Raw genomic sequence first — 17,694 nt, 5'->3', positions numbered from 1 at the left:
GTGGGATTAGTTTGGGGATTGATACAGGGCTATGGGGAGAGAGCGGGGCAGTGGGATTAGTTTGGGATTGATACAGGGCTATGGGGAGAGAACGGGGCAGTGGGATTAGTTTGGGGATTGATACAGGTCTATGGGGAGAGAGCGGGGCAGTGGGATTAGTTTGGGATTGATACAGGGCTATGGGGAGAGAACGGGGCAGTGGGATTAGTTTGGGGATTGATACAGGGCTATGGGGAGAGAGTGGGGCAGTGGGATTAGTTTGGAGATTGATACAGGGCTATGGGGAGAGAGCGGGGCAGTGGGATTAGTTTGGGGATTGATACAGGGCTATGGGGAGAGAGTGGGGCAGTGGGATTAGTTTGGGGATTGATACAGGGCTATGGGGAGAGAGCGGGGCAGTGGGATTAGTTTGGGGATTGATACAGGGCTATGGGGAGAGAGTGGGGCAGTGGGATTAGTTTGGGGATTGATACAGGGCTATGGGGAGAGAACGGGGCAGTGGGATTAGTTTGGGGATTGATACAGGGCTATGGGGAGAGAGCGGGGCGGTGGGATTAGTTTGGGGATTGATACAGGGCTATGGGGAGAGAGCGGGGCAGTGGGATTAGTTTGGGATTGATACAGGTCTATGGGGAGAGAGCGGGGCAGTGGGATTAGTTTGGGGATTGATACAGGGCTATGGGGAGAGAACGGGGCAGTGGGATTAGTTTGGGGATTGATACAGGGCTATGGGGAGAGAGCGGGGCAGTGGGATTAGTTTGGGATTGATACAGGTCTATGGGGAGAGAGCGGGGCAGTGGGATCAGTCTGGGGAGAGAGCGGAGCAGTGGGATCAGTCTGGGGAGAGAGCGGGGCAGTGGGATGAGTCTGGAGTTGCCGGACGGGAGATGGTTGGCTTTTGGTCAGTTCTCCTTGTTCACAATCCCGTTTCCCGTTGACAGATTTGGGAGAATTGGCCGTCTTGTGACCCGGGCAGCAATAGCGAACGGGAAAGTGGAGGTCGTAGCGATCAATGATCCATTCATTGATTTGAGTTACATGGTGAGTGTTACTCTCCGTCTGTCCTGTTTGTCTCTGGACCTCTCACTGTTGCAGTCCTGAGCCCTAACCCCCCCCCCTCTCTCTCTGTCTCTCCCTCAGGTCTACATGTTCAAGTATGACTCCACACACGGTCGTTTTAAGGGCACAGTGAAAGCTGAGAATGGAAAGCTGGTTATCAATGGAAAGCCTGTCGCCGTTTTCCAGGAGTAAGTTTGGGTGTCGGATCCAGAGGTGCGGGAGGGGCTCTCGGGGGACGGGTTTGGGTGTCGGACCTGGGGTGCGGGAGGGGCTCCTGGGAGGGGCGGGGGGGGGGGGGGGGGGGGACGGGTTTGGACGTCGGTCCCGGGGCTGGACGAGGGGAGCACCCCCGGGGGCGGGTTTGCGGGCGGCGATGCCTCCCATCGGCCGAACAGTCACGGCTTCTCCTTTTTCTTCCAGGCGGGACCCGGCCAACATCAAGTGGGGGGACTCCGGAGCCCAGTACGTCGTGGAGTCCACCGGGGTCTTCACCACGCTGGAGAAAGCTTCGGTGAGTCGTGCGGCACAGAACGATCCCGGCCCGTCCCGGCCCAGCCCGGCTGACTGACCTCTGACCTTCTCTTTCCCCCACCCCGCAGGCTCACGTGAAAGGAGGTGCCAAGCGGGTGATCATCTCCGCCCCGTCTGCCGACGCCCCCATGTTTGTGGTCGGCGTCAACCACGAGAAGTATGACAAGAGCATGACCATCGTCAGGTGAGTGACCCTTCACCCCCGCCGTGACCCTTCACCCCCACCCCTCCGTCAGTCCTCCCACCCTCTCTTACCACCTCCCCTCTCTTTCTCTGCTTTCAGCAACGCCTCCTGTACAACCAATTGTCTTGCCCCTCTGGCCAAAGTCATCAATGACAAGTTTGGGATCATCGAGGGCCTGATGGTGAGTTTTTCCCTGGGGTTGAGGGGAGTAGGGGTTGGGGGGTGGGGGGGAGGCCTTGGTAGTTGTAGTTGAATTATCGCTCTGTGTCTCTCGGCCTGACTTTGTTTTGTCTCGTCTTCCCCCCCCCCCCCCCCGCACCCCTCGCTCCCAGACCACGGTTCACGCCTACACGGCCACTCAGAAGACGGTGGACGGTCCCTCAGGCAAGCTGTGGAGAGATGGACGAGGGGCTCATCAGAACATCATCCCAGCGTCCACTGGCGCCGCCAAGGCCGTGGGCAAAGTCATCCCCGAGCTCAACGGGTGAGTGCCGGGGCTGGCGCGAGCGGGACTGCGCCGTACTGTTCTGAGAAAAGTCGGGTGGGGAAAGGATGAGATCGAACCGTCGTGAGCCTGATGGGACCGAGCGCTCCCCGGGTCGACCGGACCGAACCGACCTCTGACCTGTGACCTTTCTCTTGCAGGAAGCTGACCGGGATGGCGTTCCGTGTGCCGACTCCCAACGTCTCGGTTGTCGATCTGACCTGCCGTCTCTCCAAGCCGGTGAGTAATTGTCATCGAGGTGCGGGGGAGAGAGTCGGGATGGCGGGTCACCTGGCGGAAGTTTCCAGAGCTGATTTGTTGTTTTTTTTCAGGCCAAGTACGATGACATTAAGGCAGCCATGAAGGCAGCGGCTGAGGGCCCCATGAAGGGAATCCTGGGATACACGGAGGATCAGGTAAAGTCAGAGTCACCCTGCGAGAGTTTACTCTGGGAATAAGCCCCGGGATAGCCGGGTGTTCAATCCGGGAATAACGCCGCTGGCGGTTGTTTATTTTTTGCCAGGTGGTGTCGACTGATTTCAACGGGGACACTCACTCCTCCATCTTTGACGCTGGCGCTGGAATCGCATTGAACGACAACTTTGTGAAGCTGGTCTCCTGGTGAGTCTCGCACTCGGCGTCCTCAGATACCAGGAATTTTAACGGGCCTGGAGTGACCGGCCTGGGGGGGTTGGTGGGGGCAGCGAGGGGGTCCGGCGAGACAGGCGGTGCGGCCCACTCTGGAAGACAGACCGGATCCGGGACCATATCCTGCGCCGTGGCTGCTCAGTGTGCGAGACTGGGGGGGGGCCTGTTGTCGGGCGGTGTTGGCCGTTTGAGGCCTAGTCCGCACTGAAGCCTCTTGCCAACGTCTGATGTCCCTCTAAGTACCAGGCTTGACATAGGGGGCTATAGGTGCACAGAAGGGAGCCCGCCTCATCTTCTCTCTCTCTCTCTCTCTGACAGGTATGACAACGAGTTTGCCTACAGCACCAGGGTCATTGACCTGGCGCTCCACATGAGCACCAAGGAGTGAAGGCCGAAGGTCGGGCCCGGCATGACAGAGGCTGCTGCGTTTACACTCGTTCCCCAACCCCCCTCACCAGACCCTTGACCCTCAAAGGACGTACGCACTGACCCCTCCCCCAACACACCGACCCACCCACCAGAGAAAAGGTCTTTTTCTGTCAGATAAAGCAACAAATTTCCTTAAATAAAAAGGTTCGAATCTTCCCCGTGTGCAATCTTGTCTTTCAAGGCGCGGCGGGGGGGGGGTGGGGGGCAGAGGTTACAGCATCAACCTGCATTGCACTGGCGCCTGCTGCCACGGTCAGACCTCGCCGGATTTTGGAATGGCCTGCTGTTCCCATGAAAGAAAAGGAGATGGAGAAAGAAATCTCCAATATTTCATCTTGATTTTGATATCTGTGGGAACAGCACAGTCCCAACCTCACCAAATCAGCTGCCAGAATTGTCCCTCACTTCGTCTCCCTCCCTCAATTCTCCTCCCTCCCTCCCTCCATCTGTAAACTCACGATCAGTCCCTCTCGCCCTCCATCTCTCCGCCCCCTTCGAGCTCTCCCTCACTGAATCGGGCCTTCCCTCAATCTCTTGCTCCCTCCTGGGGTGGAGTGCATCCTTCCCTGGCTGAATATCCAAAATTGGACCAAAAGGAGCTCCAAAAAACAGCGCATTTTAACAACTGCATTCTCGGATCCCAGTGAGAGTCAGTGTGTGTGAGGGACCCGTACCCCAGTGAGAGTCAGTGTGTGTGAGGGACCCGTACCCCAGTGAGAGTCAGTGTGTGTGAGGGACCCGTACCCCAGTGAGAGTCAGTGTGTGTGAGGGACCCGTACCCCAGTGAGAGTTAGTGTGTGTGGGACCCGTACCCCAGTGAGAGTCATTGTGTGTAACCCGTACCCCAGTGAGAGTCAGTGTGTGTGAGGGACCCGTACCCCAGTGAGAGTCAGTGTGTGTAACCCGTACCCCAGTGAGAGTCAGATTGTTTGGCAACTACCCCAGTGAGAGTCACTGTGTGTGGAACCCGTACCCCAGTGAGAGTCAGTGTGTGTGGGACCGGTACCCCAGTAGAGTCAGTGTGTGTGGGACCCGTACCCCAGTGAGAGTCAGTGTGTGTGGAACCCGTACCCCAGTGAGAGTCAGTGCGAGTGGGACCGGTACCCCAGTAGAGTCAGTGTGTGTGGGACCCGTACCCCAGTGAGAGTCAGTGCGAGTGGGACCGGTACCCCAGTGAGAGTCAGTGCGAGTGGGACCGGTACCCCAGTAGAGTCAGTGTGTGTGGGACCCGTGCGCCAGTGAGAGTCAGTGTGTGTGGACCCCCTACCTCAGTGAGAGTCAGTTTGTGTGGACCCGTACCCCAGTGAGAGTCAGTGTGAGTGGGACCGGTACCCCAGTGAGAGTCAGTGCGAGTGGGACCGGTACCCCAGTAGAGTCAGTGTGTGTGGGACCCGTGCGCCAGTGAGAGTCAGTGTGTGTGGACCCCCTACCTCAGTGAGAGTCAGTTTGTGTGGACCCGTACCCCAGTGAAAGTTGGTGTGTGTGGGACCCGTACCCCAGTGAGAGTCAGATTGTTTGGCAACTGTACCCCAGTGAGAGTCAGTGTGTCTGGGACCCGTACCCCAGTGAGAGTCAGATTGTTTGGCAACTGGACACCAGTGAGAGTCAATGTGTGTGCAACCCGTAACCCAGTGAGAGTCAGTGTGTGTGGAACACGTTCTGCAACGAGAGTCAGTGTGTGTGGAACCCGTACCCCAGTGAGATTCAGATTGTTTGGCAACTGTACCCCAGTGAGAGTCAATGTGTGTGCAACCCGTAACCCAGTGAGAGTCAGTGTGTGTGGAACACGTTCTGCAACGAGAGTCAGTGTGTGTGGAACCCGTACCCCAGTGAGATTCAGATTGTTTGGCAACTGTACCCCAGTGAGAGTCAATGTGTGTGCAACCCGTAACCCAGTGAGAGTCAGTGTGTGTGGAACACGTTCTGCAACGAGAGTCAGTGTGTGTGGAACCCGTACCCCAGTGAGAGTCAGTGTGTGTGGGACCCGTACCCCAGTGAGAGTCAGTTTGTGTGGAACCCGTATCCCAGTGAGACTCAGTGTGTGTGGGACCCGGACCCCACTAGACTCAATGTCTCCGGGACCCGTACCCCAGTGAGAGTCAGTGTGTGTGGAACACGTACCCCAGAGAGATTCAGATTGTTTGGCAACTGTACCCCAGTGAGAGTCAGTGTGTGTGGGACCCGTACCCCAGTGAGACTCAGTGTGTGTGGAACCCGTAACCCAGTGAGAGTCAGTGTGTGTGGAACCCGTACCCCAGTGAGAGTCAGTTTGTGTGGAACCCGTACCCCAGTGAGAGTCAGTGCGAGTGGGACCGGTATCCCAGTGAGAGTCAGTGTGTGTGGGACCCGTACCCCAGTGAGAGTCATTGTGTGTGGGACCCGTACCCCAGTGAGTGTCAGTGTGTGTGGAACCCGTAACCCAGTGAGAGTCAGTGTGTGTGGAACACGTACCCCAGTGAGAGTCAGTGTGTGTGGGACCCGTACCCCAGTGAGAGTCAGTGTGTGTGGGACCCGTACCCCAGTGAGAGTCAGTTTGTGTGGAACCCGTACCCCAGTGAGAGTCAGTGCGAGTGGGACCGGTATCCCAGTGAGACTCAGTGTGTGTGGGACCCGGACCCCAGTGACAGTCAGTGTGTGTGGAACCCGTACCCCAGTGAGAGTCATTGTGTGTGGACCAGTACCCCAGTGAGAGTCAGTGCAAGTGGGACCGGTACCCCAGTGAGAGTCAGTGTGTGTGGGACCGTACCCCAGTGAGAGTCAGTGTGTGTGGAACCCTTACCCCAGTGAGAGTCAGTGTGTGTGGAACCCATACCCCACTAGATTCAATGTCTCTGGGACCCGTACCCCAGTGAGATTCATTGTGTGTGGACCAATACCCCAGTGAGAGTCAACGAGTGGGAACGGTACCCCAGTGAGAGTCAGTGTGTGTGGGAACCGTACCCCAGTGAGAGTCAGTGTGAGTGGGACCCATACCCCAGTGAGAGTCTGGGTGTGTGGGACCCATACAACGGCGAGAGTCAGTGCGTGTGAAATCGCACCCCAGTGAGAGTCAGTTTGTGTGGGCGCGTACCCCAGTGAGAGTCAGTGTGTGTGGAACCCGTAGCCCAGTGAGAGTCACTGTGTGTGGAACCCATACCCCAGTGAGAGTCAGTGTGTGTGGAACCCGTACCCCAGTGAGAGTCACTGTGTGTGGAACCCATACCCCAGTGAGAGTCAGTTTGTGTGGGTGCGTACCCCAGTGAGAGTCAGTGTGTGTGGAACCCGTACCCCAGTGAGAGTCAGTTTGTGTGGGTGCGTACCCCAGTGAGAGTCAGTGTGTGTGGAACCCGTACCCCAGTGAGAGTCAGTTTGTGTGGGACCCGTACCCCAGTGAGAGTCAGTGTGTGTGGAACCCGTACCCCAGTGAGAGTCAGTGTGTGTGTGGGACCCGTACCCGAATGAGAGTCAGATTGTGTGGACCCGTACCCCAGTGAGAGTCAGTGTGTGTGGGACCCGTACCCCAGTGAGAGTCAGTGTGTGTGGGACCCGTACCCCAGTGAGAGTCAGTGCGAGTGGGACCGGTATCCCAGTGAGACTCAGTGTGTGTGGGACCCGTACCCCAGTGAGGGTCAGTGTGTGTGGACCAGTACCCCAGTGAGAGTCAGATTGTTTGGCAACTGTACACCAGTGAGAGTCAATGTGGGTGGGGTACCATACCCCAGTGTGAGTCAGTGTGTTTGGGACCCGTACCCCAGTGAGAGTCAGTTTGTGTGGACCCGTACCCCAGTGAGAGTCAGTGTGTGTGGACCAGTACCCCAGTGAGAGTCAGTGTGTGTGAGACCCCCGTACCCCAGTGAAGGTCAGTGTGTGTGGGACCCGTACCCCAGTGAGAGTCAGTGTGTGTGGGACCCGTACCCCAGTGAGAGTCAGTGTGTGTGGGACCCGTAACCCAGTGAGAGTCAGTGTGTGTGGAACACGTACCCCAGAGAGATTCAGATTGTTTGGCAACTGTACCCCAGTGAGAGTCAGTGTGTGTGGAACCCGTAACCCAGTGAGAGTCAGTGTGTGTGGGACCCGTACCCCAGTGAGAGTCAGTGTGTGTGGAACCCGTAACCCAGTGAGAGTCAGTGTGTGTGGAACCCGTACCCCAGTGAGAGTCAGTGTGTGTGGAACCCGTAACCCAGTGAGAGTCAGTGTGTGTGGAACCCGTAACCCAGTGAGAGTCAGTGTGTGTGGGACCCGTACCCCAGTGAGAGTCAGTTTGTGTGGAACCCGTACCCCAGTGAGAGTCAGTTTGTGTGGAACCCGTACCCCAGTGAGAGTCAGTGCGAGTGGGACCGGTATCCCAGTGAGACTCAGTGTGTGTGGGACCCGGACCCCAGTGACAGTCAGTGTGTGTGGAACCCGTACCCCAGTGAGAGTCATTGTGTGTGGACCAGTACCCCAGTGAGAGTCAGTGCAAGTGGGACCGGTACCCCAGTGAGAGTCAGTGTGTGTGGAACCCGTACCCCAGTGAGAGTCATTGTGTGTGGACCAGTACCCCAGTGAGAGTCAGTGCAAGTGGGACCGGTACCCCAGTGAGAGTCAGTGTGTGTGGAACCCTTACCCCAGTGAGAGTCAGTGTGTGTGGAACCCATACCCCACTAGATTCAATGTCTCTGGGACCCGTACCCCAGTGAGATTCATTGTGTGTGGACCAATACCCCAGTGAGAGTCAACGAGTGGGAACGGTACCCCAGTGAGAGTCAGTGTGTGTGGGAACCGTACCCCAGTGAGAGTCAGTGTGTGTGGGAACCGTACCCCAGTGAGAGTCAGTGTGTGTGGAACCCGTACCCCAGAGAGATTCAGATTGTTTGGCAACTGTACACCAGTGAGAGTCAGTGTGTGTGGGACCCATACCCCAGTGAGAGTGTGGGTGTGTGGGACCCATACCCCAGTGAGAGTCAGTGTGTGGGGGACCCGGACCCCACTGAGAGTCATTGTGTGTGAGACCGCCGTACCCCAGTGAAGGTCAGTGTGTGTGGGACCCGTACCCCAGTGAAAGTCAGCGTGTGTGGGACCCGTACCCCAGTGAGAGTCAGTGTGTGTGGGACCCGTACCCCAGTGAGAGTCGGTGTGTTTGGGACCCGTACCCCAGTGAGAGTCAGATTGTTTGGCAACTGTACACCAGTGAGAGTCAGTGTGAGTGGGACCCGTACCCCAGTGAGAGTCTGGGTGTGTGGGACCCATACAACGGCGAGAGTCAGTGCGTGTGAAATCGCACCCCAGTGAGAGTCAGTTTGTGTGCAACCCCGACCCCAGTGAGATACAGTGTGTGTCGGATCCGTACCCCAGTGAGCGTCAGTGTGTGTGGAACCCGTACCTCAGTGAGAGTCAGTGCGTGTGGGACACATGCCCCAATGACAGTCAGTGCGTGTGGGACCCGTACACCAGTGAGAGTCAGTTTGTGTGGGCGCGTACCCCAGTGAGAGTCAGTGTGTGTGGAACCCGTACCCCAGTGAGAGTCACTGTGTGTGGAACCCATACCCCAGTGAGAGTCAGTTTGTGTGGGTGCGTACCCCAGTGAGAGTCAGTGTGTGTGGAACCCGTACCCCAGTGAGAGTCACTGTGTGTGGAACCCATACCCCAGTGAGAGTCAGTTTGTGTGGGTGCGTACCCCAGTGAGAGTCAGTGTGTGTGGAACCCGTACCCCAGTGAGAGTCAGTGTGTGTGTGGGACCCGTACCCGAATGAGAGTCAGATTGTGTGGACCCGTACCCCAGTGAGAGTCAGTGTGTGTGGGACCCGTACCCCAGTGAGAGTCAGTGTGTGTGGGACCCGTACCCCAGTGAGGGTCAGTGTGTGTGGACCAGTACCCCAGTGAGAGTCAGATTGTTTGGCAACTGTACACCAGTGAGAGTCAATGTGGGTGGGGTACCATACCCAAGTGTGAGTCAGTGTGTTTGGGACCCGTACCCCAGTGAGAGTCAGTTTGTGTGGACCCGTACCCCAGTGAGAGTCAGTGTGTGTGGGACCCGTACCCCAGTGAGAGTCAGTGTGTGTGGACCAGTACCCCAGAGAGAGTCAGTGTGTGTGGGACCCGTACCCCAGTGAGAGTCAGTGTGTGTGGGACCCATACCCCAGTGAGAGTCAGTGTGTGTGGACCAGTACCCCAGTGAGAGTCAGTGTGTGTGGGACCCGTACCCCAGTGAGAGTCAGTGTGTGTGGGACCCGTACCCCAGTGAGAGTCAGTGTGTGTGGGACCCGTACCCCAGTGAGAGTCAGTGTGTGTGGACCAGTACCCCAGTGAGAGTCAGTGTGTGTGAGACCCCCGTACCCCAGTGAAGGTCAGTGTGTGTGGAACCCGTACCCCAGTGAGAGTCAGTGTGTGTGGGACCCGTACCCCAGTGAGAGTCAGTGTGTGTGGGACCCGTACCCCAGTGACAGTCAGTGTGTGTGGGACCCGTACCCCAGTGAGAGTCAGTGTGTGTGGGACCCATACCCCAGTGAGAGTGTGGGTGTGTGGGACCCATACCCCAGTGAGAGTCAGTGTGTGGGGGACCCGGACCCCACTGAGAGTCATTGTGTGTGAGACCGCCGTACCCCAGTGAAGGTCAGTGTGTGTGGGATCCGTACCCCAGTGAAAGTCAGCGTGTGTGGGACCCGTACCCCAGTGAAAGTCAGTGTGTGTGGGACCCGTACCCCAGTGAGAGTCGGTGTGTTTGGGACCCGTACCCCAGTGAGAGTCAGATTGTTTGGCAACTGTACACCAGTGAGAGTCAGTGTGAGTGGGACCCGTACCCCAGTGAGAGTCTGGGTGTGTGGGACCCATACAACGGCGAGAGTCAGTGCGTGTGAAATCGCACCCCAGTGAGAGTCAGTTTGTGTGCAACCCCGACCCCAGTGAGATACAGTGTGTGTCGGATCCGTACCCCAGTGAGCGTCAGTGTGTGTGGAACCCGTACCTCAGTGAGAGTCAGTGCGTGTGGGACACATGCCCCAATGACAGTCAGTGCGTGTGGGACCCGTACACCAGTGAGAGTCAGTTTGTGTGGGCGCGTACCCCAGTGAGAGTCAGTGTGTGTGGAACCCGTACCCCAGTGAGAGTCACTGTGTGTGGAACCCATACCCCAGTGAGAGTCAGTTTGTGTGGGTGCGTACCCCAGTGAGAGTCAGTGTGTGTGGAACCCGTACCCCAGTGAGAGTCAGTTTGTGTGGGTGCGTACCCCAGTGAGAGTCAGTGTGTGTGGAACCCGTACCCCAGTGAGAGTCACTGTGTGTGGAACCCATACCCCAGTGAGAGTCAGTTTGTGTGGGTGCGTACCCCAGTGAGAGTCAGTGTGTGTGGAACCCGTACCCCAGTGAGAGTCAGTGTGTGTGTGGGACCCGTACCCGAATGAGAGTCAGATTGTGTGGACCCGTACCCCAGTGAGAGTCAGTGTGTGTGGGACCCGTACCCCAGTGAGAGTCAGTGTGTGTGGGACCCGTACCCCAGTGAGGGTCAGTGTGTGTGGACCAGTACCCCAGTGAGAGTCAGATTGTTTGGCAACTGTACACCAGTGAGAGTCAATGTGGGTGGGGTACCATACCCAAGTGTGAGTCAGTGTGTTTGGGACCCGTACCCCAGTGAGAGTCAGTTTGTGTGGACCCGTACCCCAGTGAGAGTCAGTGTGTGTGGGACCCGTACCCCAGTGAGAGTCAGTGTGTGTGGACCAGTACCCCAGAGAGAGTCAGTGTGTGTGAGACCCCCGTACCCCAGTGAAGGTCAGTGTGTGTGGGACCCGTACCCCAGTGAGAGTCAGTGTGTGTGGGACCCGTACCCCAGTGAGAGTCAGTGTGTGTGGGACCCGTACCCCAGTGAGAGTCAGTGTGTGTGGGACCCGTACCCCAGTGAGAGTCAGTGTGTGTGGACCAGTACCCCAGTGAGAGTCAGTGTGTGTGGGACCCGTACCCCAGTGAGAGTCAGTGTGTGTGGGACCCGTACCCCAGTGAGAGTCAGTGTGTGTGGGACCCGTACCCCAGTGAGAGTCAGTGTGTGTGGACCAGTACCCCAGTGAGAGTCAGTGTGTGTGAGACCCCCGTACCCCAGTGAAGGTCAGTGTGTGTGGAACCCGTACCCCAGTGAGAGTCAGTGTGTGTGGGACCCGTACCCCAGTGAGAGTCAGTGTGTGTGGGACCCGTACCCCAGTGACAGTCAGTGTGTGTGGGACCCGTACCCCAGTGAGAGTCAGTGTGTGTGGACCAGTACCCCAGTGAGAGTCAGTGTGTGTGGGACCCGTACCCCAGTGAGAGTCAGTGTGTGTGGGACCCGTACCCCAGTGAGAGTCAGTGTGTGTGGGACCCGTACCCCAGTGAGAGTCAGTGTGTGTGGGACCCGTACCCCAGTGAGAGTCAGTGTGTGTGGGACCCGTACCCCAGTGAGAGTCAGTGTGTGTGGACCAGTACCCCAGTGAGAGTCAGTGTGTGTGGGACCCGTACCCCAGTGAGAGTCAGTGTGTGTGGGACCCGTACCCCAGTGAGAGTCAGTGTGTGTGGGACCCGTACCCCAGTGAGAGTCAGTGTGTGTGGACCAGTACCCCAGTGAGAGTCAGTGTGTGTGGGACCCGTACCCCAGTGAGAGTCAGTGTGTGTGGGACCCGTACCCCAGTGAGAGTCAGTGTGTGTGGGACCCGTACCCCAGTGAGAGTCAGTGTGTGTGGAACCCGTACCCCAGTGAGAGTCAGTGTGTGTGTGGGACCCGTACCCGAATGAGAGTCAGATTGTGTGGACCCGTACCCCAGTGAGAGTCAGTGTGTGTGGGACCCGTACCCCAGTGAGAGTCAGTGTGTGTGGGACCCGTACCCCAGTGAGAGTCAGTGCGAGTGGGACCGGTATCCCAGTGAGACTCAGTGTGTGTGGGACCCGTACCCCAGTGAGGGTCAGTGTGTGTGGACCAGTACCCCAGTGAGAGTCAGATTGTTTGGCAACTGTACACCAGTGAGAGTCAATGTGGGTGGGGTACCATACCCAAGTGTGAGTCAGTGTGTTTGGGACCCGTACCCCAGTGAGAGTCAGTTTGTGTGGACCCGTACCCCAGTGAGAGTCAGTGTGTGTGGGACCCGTACCCCAGTGAGAGTCAGTGTGTGTGGGACCCGTACCCCAGTGAGAGTCAGTGTGTGTGGGACCCGTACCCCAGTGAGAGTCAGTGTGTGTGGGACCCGTACCCCAGTGAGAGTCAGTGTGTGTGGGACCCGTACCCCAGTGACAGTCAGTGTGTGTGGGACCCGTACCCCAGTGAGAGTCAGTGTGTGTGGACCAGTACCCCAGTGAGAGTCAGTGTGTGTGGGACCCGTACCCCAGTGAGAGTCAGTGTGTGTGGGACCCGTACCCCAGTGAGAGTCAGTGTGTGTGGGACCCGTACCCCAGTGAGAGTCAGTGTGTGTGGGACCCGTACCCCAGTGAGAGTCAGTGTGTGTGGGACCCGTACCCCAGTGAGAGTCAGTGTGTGTGGACCAGTACCCCAGTGAGAGTCAGTGTGTGTGGGACCCGTACCCCAGTGAGAGTCAGTGTGTGTGGGACCCGTACCCCAGTGAGAGTCAGTGTGTGTGGGACCCGTACCCCAGTGAGAGTCAGTGTGTGTGGGACCCGTACCCCAGTGAGAGTCAGTGTGTGTGGACCAGTACCCCAGTGAGAGTCAGTGTGTGTGGGACCCGTACCCCAGTGACAGTCAGTGTGTGTGGGACCCGTACCCCAGTGAGAGTCAGTGTGTGTGGACCAGTACCCCAGTGAGAGTCAGTGTGTGTGGGACCCGTACCCCAGTGAGAGTCAGTGTGTGTGGGACCCGTACCCCAGTGAGAGTCAGTGTGTGTGGGACCCGTACCCCAGTGAGAGTCAGTGTGTGTGGGACCCGTACCCCAGTGAGAGTCAGTGTGTGTGGGACCCGTACCCCAGTGAGAGTCAGTGTGTGTGGGACCCGTACCCCAGTGAGAGTCAGTGTGTGTGGGACCCGTACCCCAGTGAGAGTCAGTGTGTGTGGGACCCGTACCCCAGTGAGAGTCAGTGTGTGTGGGACCCGTACCCCAGTGAGAGTCAGTGTGTGTGGACCAGTACCCCAGTGAGAGTCAGTGTGTGTGGGACCCGTACCCCAGTGAGAGTCAGTGTGTGTGGGACCCGTACCCCAGTGAGAGTCAGTGTGTGTGGGACCCGTACCCCAGTGAGAGTCAGTGTGTGTGGGACCCGTACCCCAGTGAGAGTCAGTGTGTGTGGACCAGTACCCCAGTGAGAGTCAGTGTGTGTGGGACCCGTACCCCAGTGAGAGTCAGTGTGTGTGGGACCCGTACCCCAGTGAGAGTCAGTGTGTGTGGGACCCGTACCCCAGTGAGAGTCAGTGTGTGTGGAACCCGTACCCCAGTGAGAGTCAGTGTGTGTGGGACCCGTACCCCAGTGAGAGTCAGTGTGTGTGGGACCCGTACCCCAGTGAGAGTCAGTGCGAGTGGGACCGGTATCCCAGTGAGACTCAGTGTGTGTGGGACCCGTACCCCAGTGAGGGTCAGTGTGTGTGGACCAGTACCCCAGTGAGAGTCAGATTGTTTGGCAACTGTACACCAGTGAGAGTCAATGTGGGTGGGGTACCATACCCAAGTGTGAGTCAGTGTGTTTGGGACCCGTACCCCAGTGAGAGTCAGTTTGTGTGGACCCGTACCCCAGTGAGAGTCAGTGTGTGTGGGACCCGTACCCCAGTGAGAGTCAGTGTGTGTGGACCAGTACCCCAGAGAGAGTCAGTGTGTGTGAGACCCCCGTACCCCAGTGAAGGTCAGTGTGTGTGGGACCCGTACCCCAGTGAGAGTCAGTGTGTGTGGGACCCGTACCCCAGTGAGAGTCAGTGTGTGTGGGACCCGTACCCCAGTGAGAGTCAGTGTGTGTGGGACCCGTACCCCAGTGAGAGTCAGTGTGTGTGGGACCCATACCCCAGTGAGAGTCAGTGTGTGTGGACCAGTACCCCAGTGAGAGTCAGTGTGTGTGGGACCCGTACCCCAGTGAGAGTCAGTGTGTGTGGGACCCGTACCCCAGTGAGAGTCAGTGTGTGTGGGACCCGTACCCCAGTGAGAGTCAGTGTGTGTGGACCAGTACCCCAGTGAGAGTCAGTGTGTGTGAGACCCCCGTACCCCAGTGAAGGTCAGTGTGTGTGGAACCCGTACCCCAGTGAGAGTCAGTGTGTGTGGGACCCGTACCCCAGTGAGAGTCAGTGTGTGTGGGACCCGTACCCCAGTGACAGTCAGTGTGTGTGGGACCCGTACCCCAGTGAGAGTCAGTGTGTGTGGACCAGTACCCCAGTGAGAGTCAGTGTGTGTGGGACCCGTACCCCAGTGAGAGTCAGTGTGTGTGGGACCCGTACCCCAGTGAGAGTCAGTGTGTGTGGGACCCGTACCCCAGTGAGAGTCAGTGTGTGTGGGACCCGTACCCCAGTGAGAGTCAGTGTGTGTGGGACCCGTACCCCAGTGAGAGTCAGTGTGTGTGGACCAGTACCCCAGTGAGAGTCAGTGTGTGTGGGACCCGTACCCCAGTGAGAGTCAGTGTGTGTGGGACCCGTACCCCAGTGAGAGTCAGTGTGTGTGGGACCCGTACCCCAGTGAGAGTCAGTGTGTGTGGGACCCGTACCCCAGTGAGAGTCAGTGTGTGTGGACCAGTACCCCAGTGAGAGTCAGTGTGTGTGGGACCCGTACCCCAGTGAGAGTCAGTGTGTGTGGGACCCGTACCCCAGTGAGAGTCAGTGTGTGTGGGACCCGTACCCCAGTGAGAGTCAGTGTGTGTGGACCAGTACCCCAGTGAGAGTCAGTGTGTGTGGGACCCGTACCCCAGTGAGAGTCAGTGTGTGTGGGACCCGTACCCCAGTGAGAGCCAGTGTGTGTGGACCAGTACCCCAGTGAGAGTCAGTGTGTGTGGGACCCGTACCCCAGTGAGAGTCAGTGTGTGTGGGACCCGTACCCCAGTGAGAGTCAGTGTGTGTGGGACCCGTACCCCAGTGAGAGTCAGTGTGTGTGAGACCCCCGTACCCCAGTGAAGGTCAGTGTGTGTGGGACCCGTACCCCAGTGAGAGTCAGTGTGTGTGGGACCCGTACCCCAGTGAGAGTCAGTGTGTGTGGGACCCGTACCCCAGTGAGAGTCAGTGTGTGTGGGACCCGTACCCCAGTGAGAGTCAGTGTGTGTGGGACCCGTACCCCAGTGAGAGTCAGTGTGTGTGGGACCCGTACCCCAGTGAGAGTCAGTGTGTGTGGGACCCGTACCCCAGTGAGAGTCAGTGTGTGTGGACCAGTACCCCAGTGAGAGTCAGTGTGTGTGGGACCCGTACCCCAGTGAGAGTCAGTGTGTGTGGGACCCGTACCCCAGTGAGAGTCAGTGTGTGTGGGACCCGTACCCCAGTGAGAGTCAGTGTGTGTGGGACCCGTACCCCAGTGAGAGTCAGTGTGTGTGGGACCCGTACCCCAGTGAGAGTCAGTGTGTGTGGGACCCGTACCCCAGTGAGAGTCAGTGTGTGTGGACCAGTACCCCAGTGAGAGTCAGTGTGTGTGGGACCCGTACCCCAGTGAGAGTCAGTGTGTGTGGGACCCGTACCCCAGTGAGAGCCAGTGTGTGTGGACCAGTACCCCAGTGAGAGTCAGTGTGTGTGGGACCCGTACCCCAGTGAGAGTCAGTGTGTGTGGGACCCGTACCCCAGTGAGAGTCAGTGTGTGTGGGACCCGTACCCCAGTGAGAGTCATTTTGTGTGGACCCGTACCCCAGTGAGAGTCAGTGTGTGTGGGTCCCGTACCCCAGTGAGAGTCATTTTGTGTGGACCCGTACCCCAGTGAGAGTCAGTTTGCGTGGATCCGTACCCCAGTGAGAGTCATTTTGTGTGGACCCGTACCCCAGTGAGAGTCAGTGTGTGTGGGTCCCGTACCCCAGTGAGAGTCATTTTGTGTGGACCCGTACCCCAGTGAGAGTCAGTTTGCGTGGATCCGTACCCCAGTGAGAGTCATTGTGTGTGGGACCCGTACCCCAGTGAGAGTCAGTGTGTGTGGGACCCATACCCCAGTGAGAGTCAGTGTGTGTGGGAACCGTACCCCAGTGAGAGTTTGTGTGTTTGGCAACTGTACACCAGTGAGAGTAAATATGTGTGGGGTACCATACCCCAGTGAGAGTCAGTGTGTCTGGGACCCGTACCCCAGTGAGAGTCAGTGCGAGTGGGACCCCGTACCCCAGTGAGAGTCAGTGCGAGTGGGACCGGTATCCCAGTGAGACTCAGTGTGTGTGGGACCCGGACCCCAGTGACAGTCACTGTGTGTGGAACCCGTACCCCAGTGAGAGTCAGCGTGTGTGGGACCCGTACCCCAGTGAGAGTCATTGTGTGTGGACCAGTACCCCAGTGAGAGTCAGTGCGAGTAGGACCGGTACCCCAGTGAGAGTCAGTGTGTGTGGGACCGGTACCCCAGTGAGAGTCAGTGCGAGTGGGACCGGTACCCCAGTGAGAGTCAGTGTGTGTGGAACCCATACCCCACTAGATTCAATGTCTCTGGGACCCGTACCCCAGTGAGATTCATTGTGTGTGGACCAATACCCCAGTGAGAGTCAACGAGTGGGAACGGTACCCTAGTGAGAGTCAGTGTGTGTGGGACCCCTACCGCAATGAGAGTCAGTGTGTGTGGGACCCCTACCGCAATGAAAGTCAGTGTGAGTGGAACCCGTACCCCAGTGAGAGTCTGTGTGTGTGGGGCCCGTACCCCAGTGAGAGTCAGTGTGTGTGGAACCCATAACCCAGTGAGAGTCTGGGTGTGTGGGACTCGTACCCCGGTGAGAGTCAGTGTGTGTGAAATCGCACCCCAGTGAGAGTCAGTTTGTGAGCAATCCCTACCCCAGTGAGATACAGTGTGTGTCGGATCCGCACCCCAGTGTGCGTCAGTGTGTGTGGATCCCGTACCCCAGTGAGATTTAGTGTTTGTGGGATCCGCGCCCCAGTGAGCGTCAGTGTGTGTGGATCCCGTACCCCAGTGAGATTTAGTGTTTGTGGGACCCATACCCCAGTGAGAGTCAGTGTGAGTGGATCCCGTACCCCAGTGAGAGTCAGATTGGTTGGCAACTGTACATCAGTGAGAGTAAGTGTGTGTGAAATCGCACCCCAGTGAGAGTCAGTGCGTATGGGACCAGCATCCCAGTGAGAGTCAGAGCGTGTGGGACCCGTACCCCAGTGAGAGTCAGTGTGTGTGGAAAAAATACCCCACTGAGAGTCAATGTCTCTGGGACCCGTACCCCAGTGAGAGTCATTTTGTGTGGACCCGTACCCCAGTGAGAGTCAGTGTGTGTGGGACACGTACCCCAGTGAGAGTCAGTGTGTGTGGGGTACCATACCCCAGTGAGAGTCGGTGTGTTTGGGACCCGTATCCCAGTGA

The 17,694-nt window shown here is 57.9% G+C and overlaps 1 protein-coding gene across 1 annotated transcript; it reads left to right on the top strand.

Annotated features, from left to right (window-relative positions):
- Positions 1-846: 846 nt before the first annotated feature.
- On the top strand, positions 847-3,490 carry LOC137359076 (glyceraldehyde-3-phosphate dehydrogenase). Its single transcript, XM_068025184.1, has 10 exons — positions 847-1,041; positions 1,141-1,247; positions 1,480-1,570; positions 1,659-1,774; positions 1,874-1,955; positions 2,107-2,258; positions 2,420-2,498; positions 2,591-2,674; positions 2,782-2,879; positions 3,225-3,490. Exons 1-10 carry the CDS (start codon positions 862-864, stop codon positions 3,292-3,294), a joined length of 1,059 nt encoding a protein of 352 aa, XP_067881285.1. The 5' UTR covers positions 847-861; the 3' UTR covers positions 3,295-3,490.
- The last annotated feature ends 14,204 nt before the right edge of the window (positions 3,491-17,694 follow it).

This window comes from Heterodontus francisci, unplaced genomic scaffold (assembly GCF_036365525.1).
Source record: "Heterodontus francisci isolate sHetFra1 unplaced genomic scaffold, sHetFra1.hap1 HAP1_SCAFFOLD_691, whole genome shotgun sequence".
Taxonomy (NCBI): domain Eukaryota; kingdom Metazoa; phylum Chordata; class Chondrichthyes; order Heterodontiformes; family Heterodontidae; genus Heterodontus; species Heterodontus francisci.
This window is presented reverse-complemented; position numbering and strand designations above follow the sequence as displayed.

Excerpts from the sequence above, each read along its gene's own strand:
- LOC137359076 (XM_068025184.1), top strand. The coding sequence starts at position 862 with ATGAGTCTGGAGTTGCCGGACGGGAGATGGTTGGCTTTTGGTCAGTTC. Across the intron at positions 1,042-1,140 it reads TCATTGATTTGAGTTACATG|GTCTACATGTTCAAGTATGA; the intron begins GTGAGTGTTACT and ends TCTCTCCCTCAG. Across the intron at positions 1,248-1,479 it reads CCTGTCGCCGTTTTCCAGGA|GCGGGACCCGGCCAACATCA; the intron begins GTAAGTTTGGGT and ends TTTTTCTTCCAG.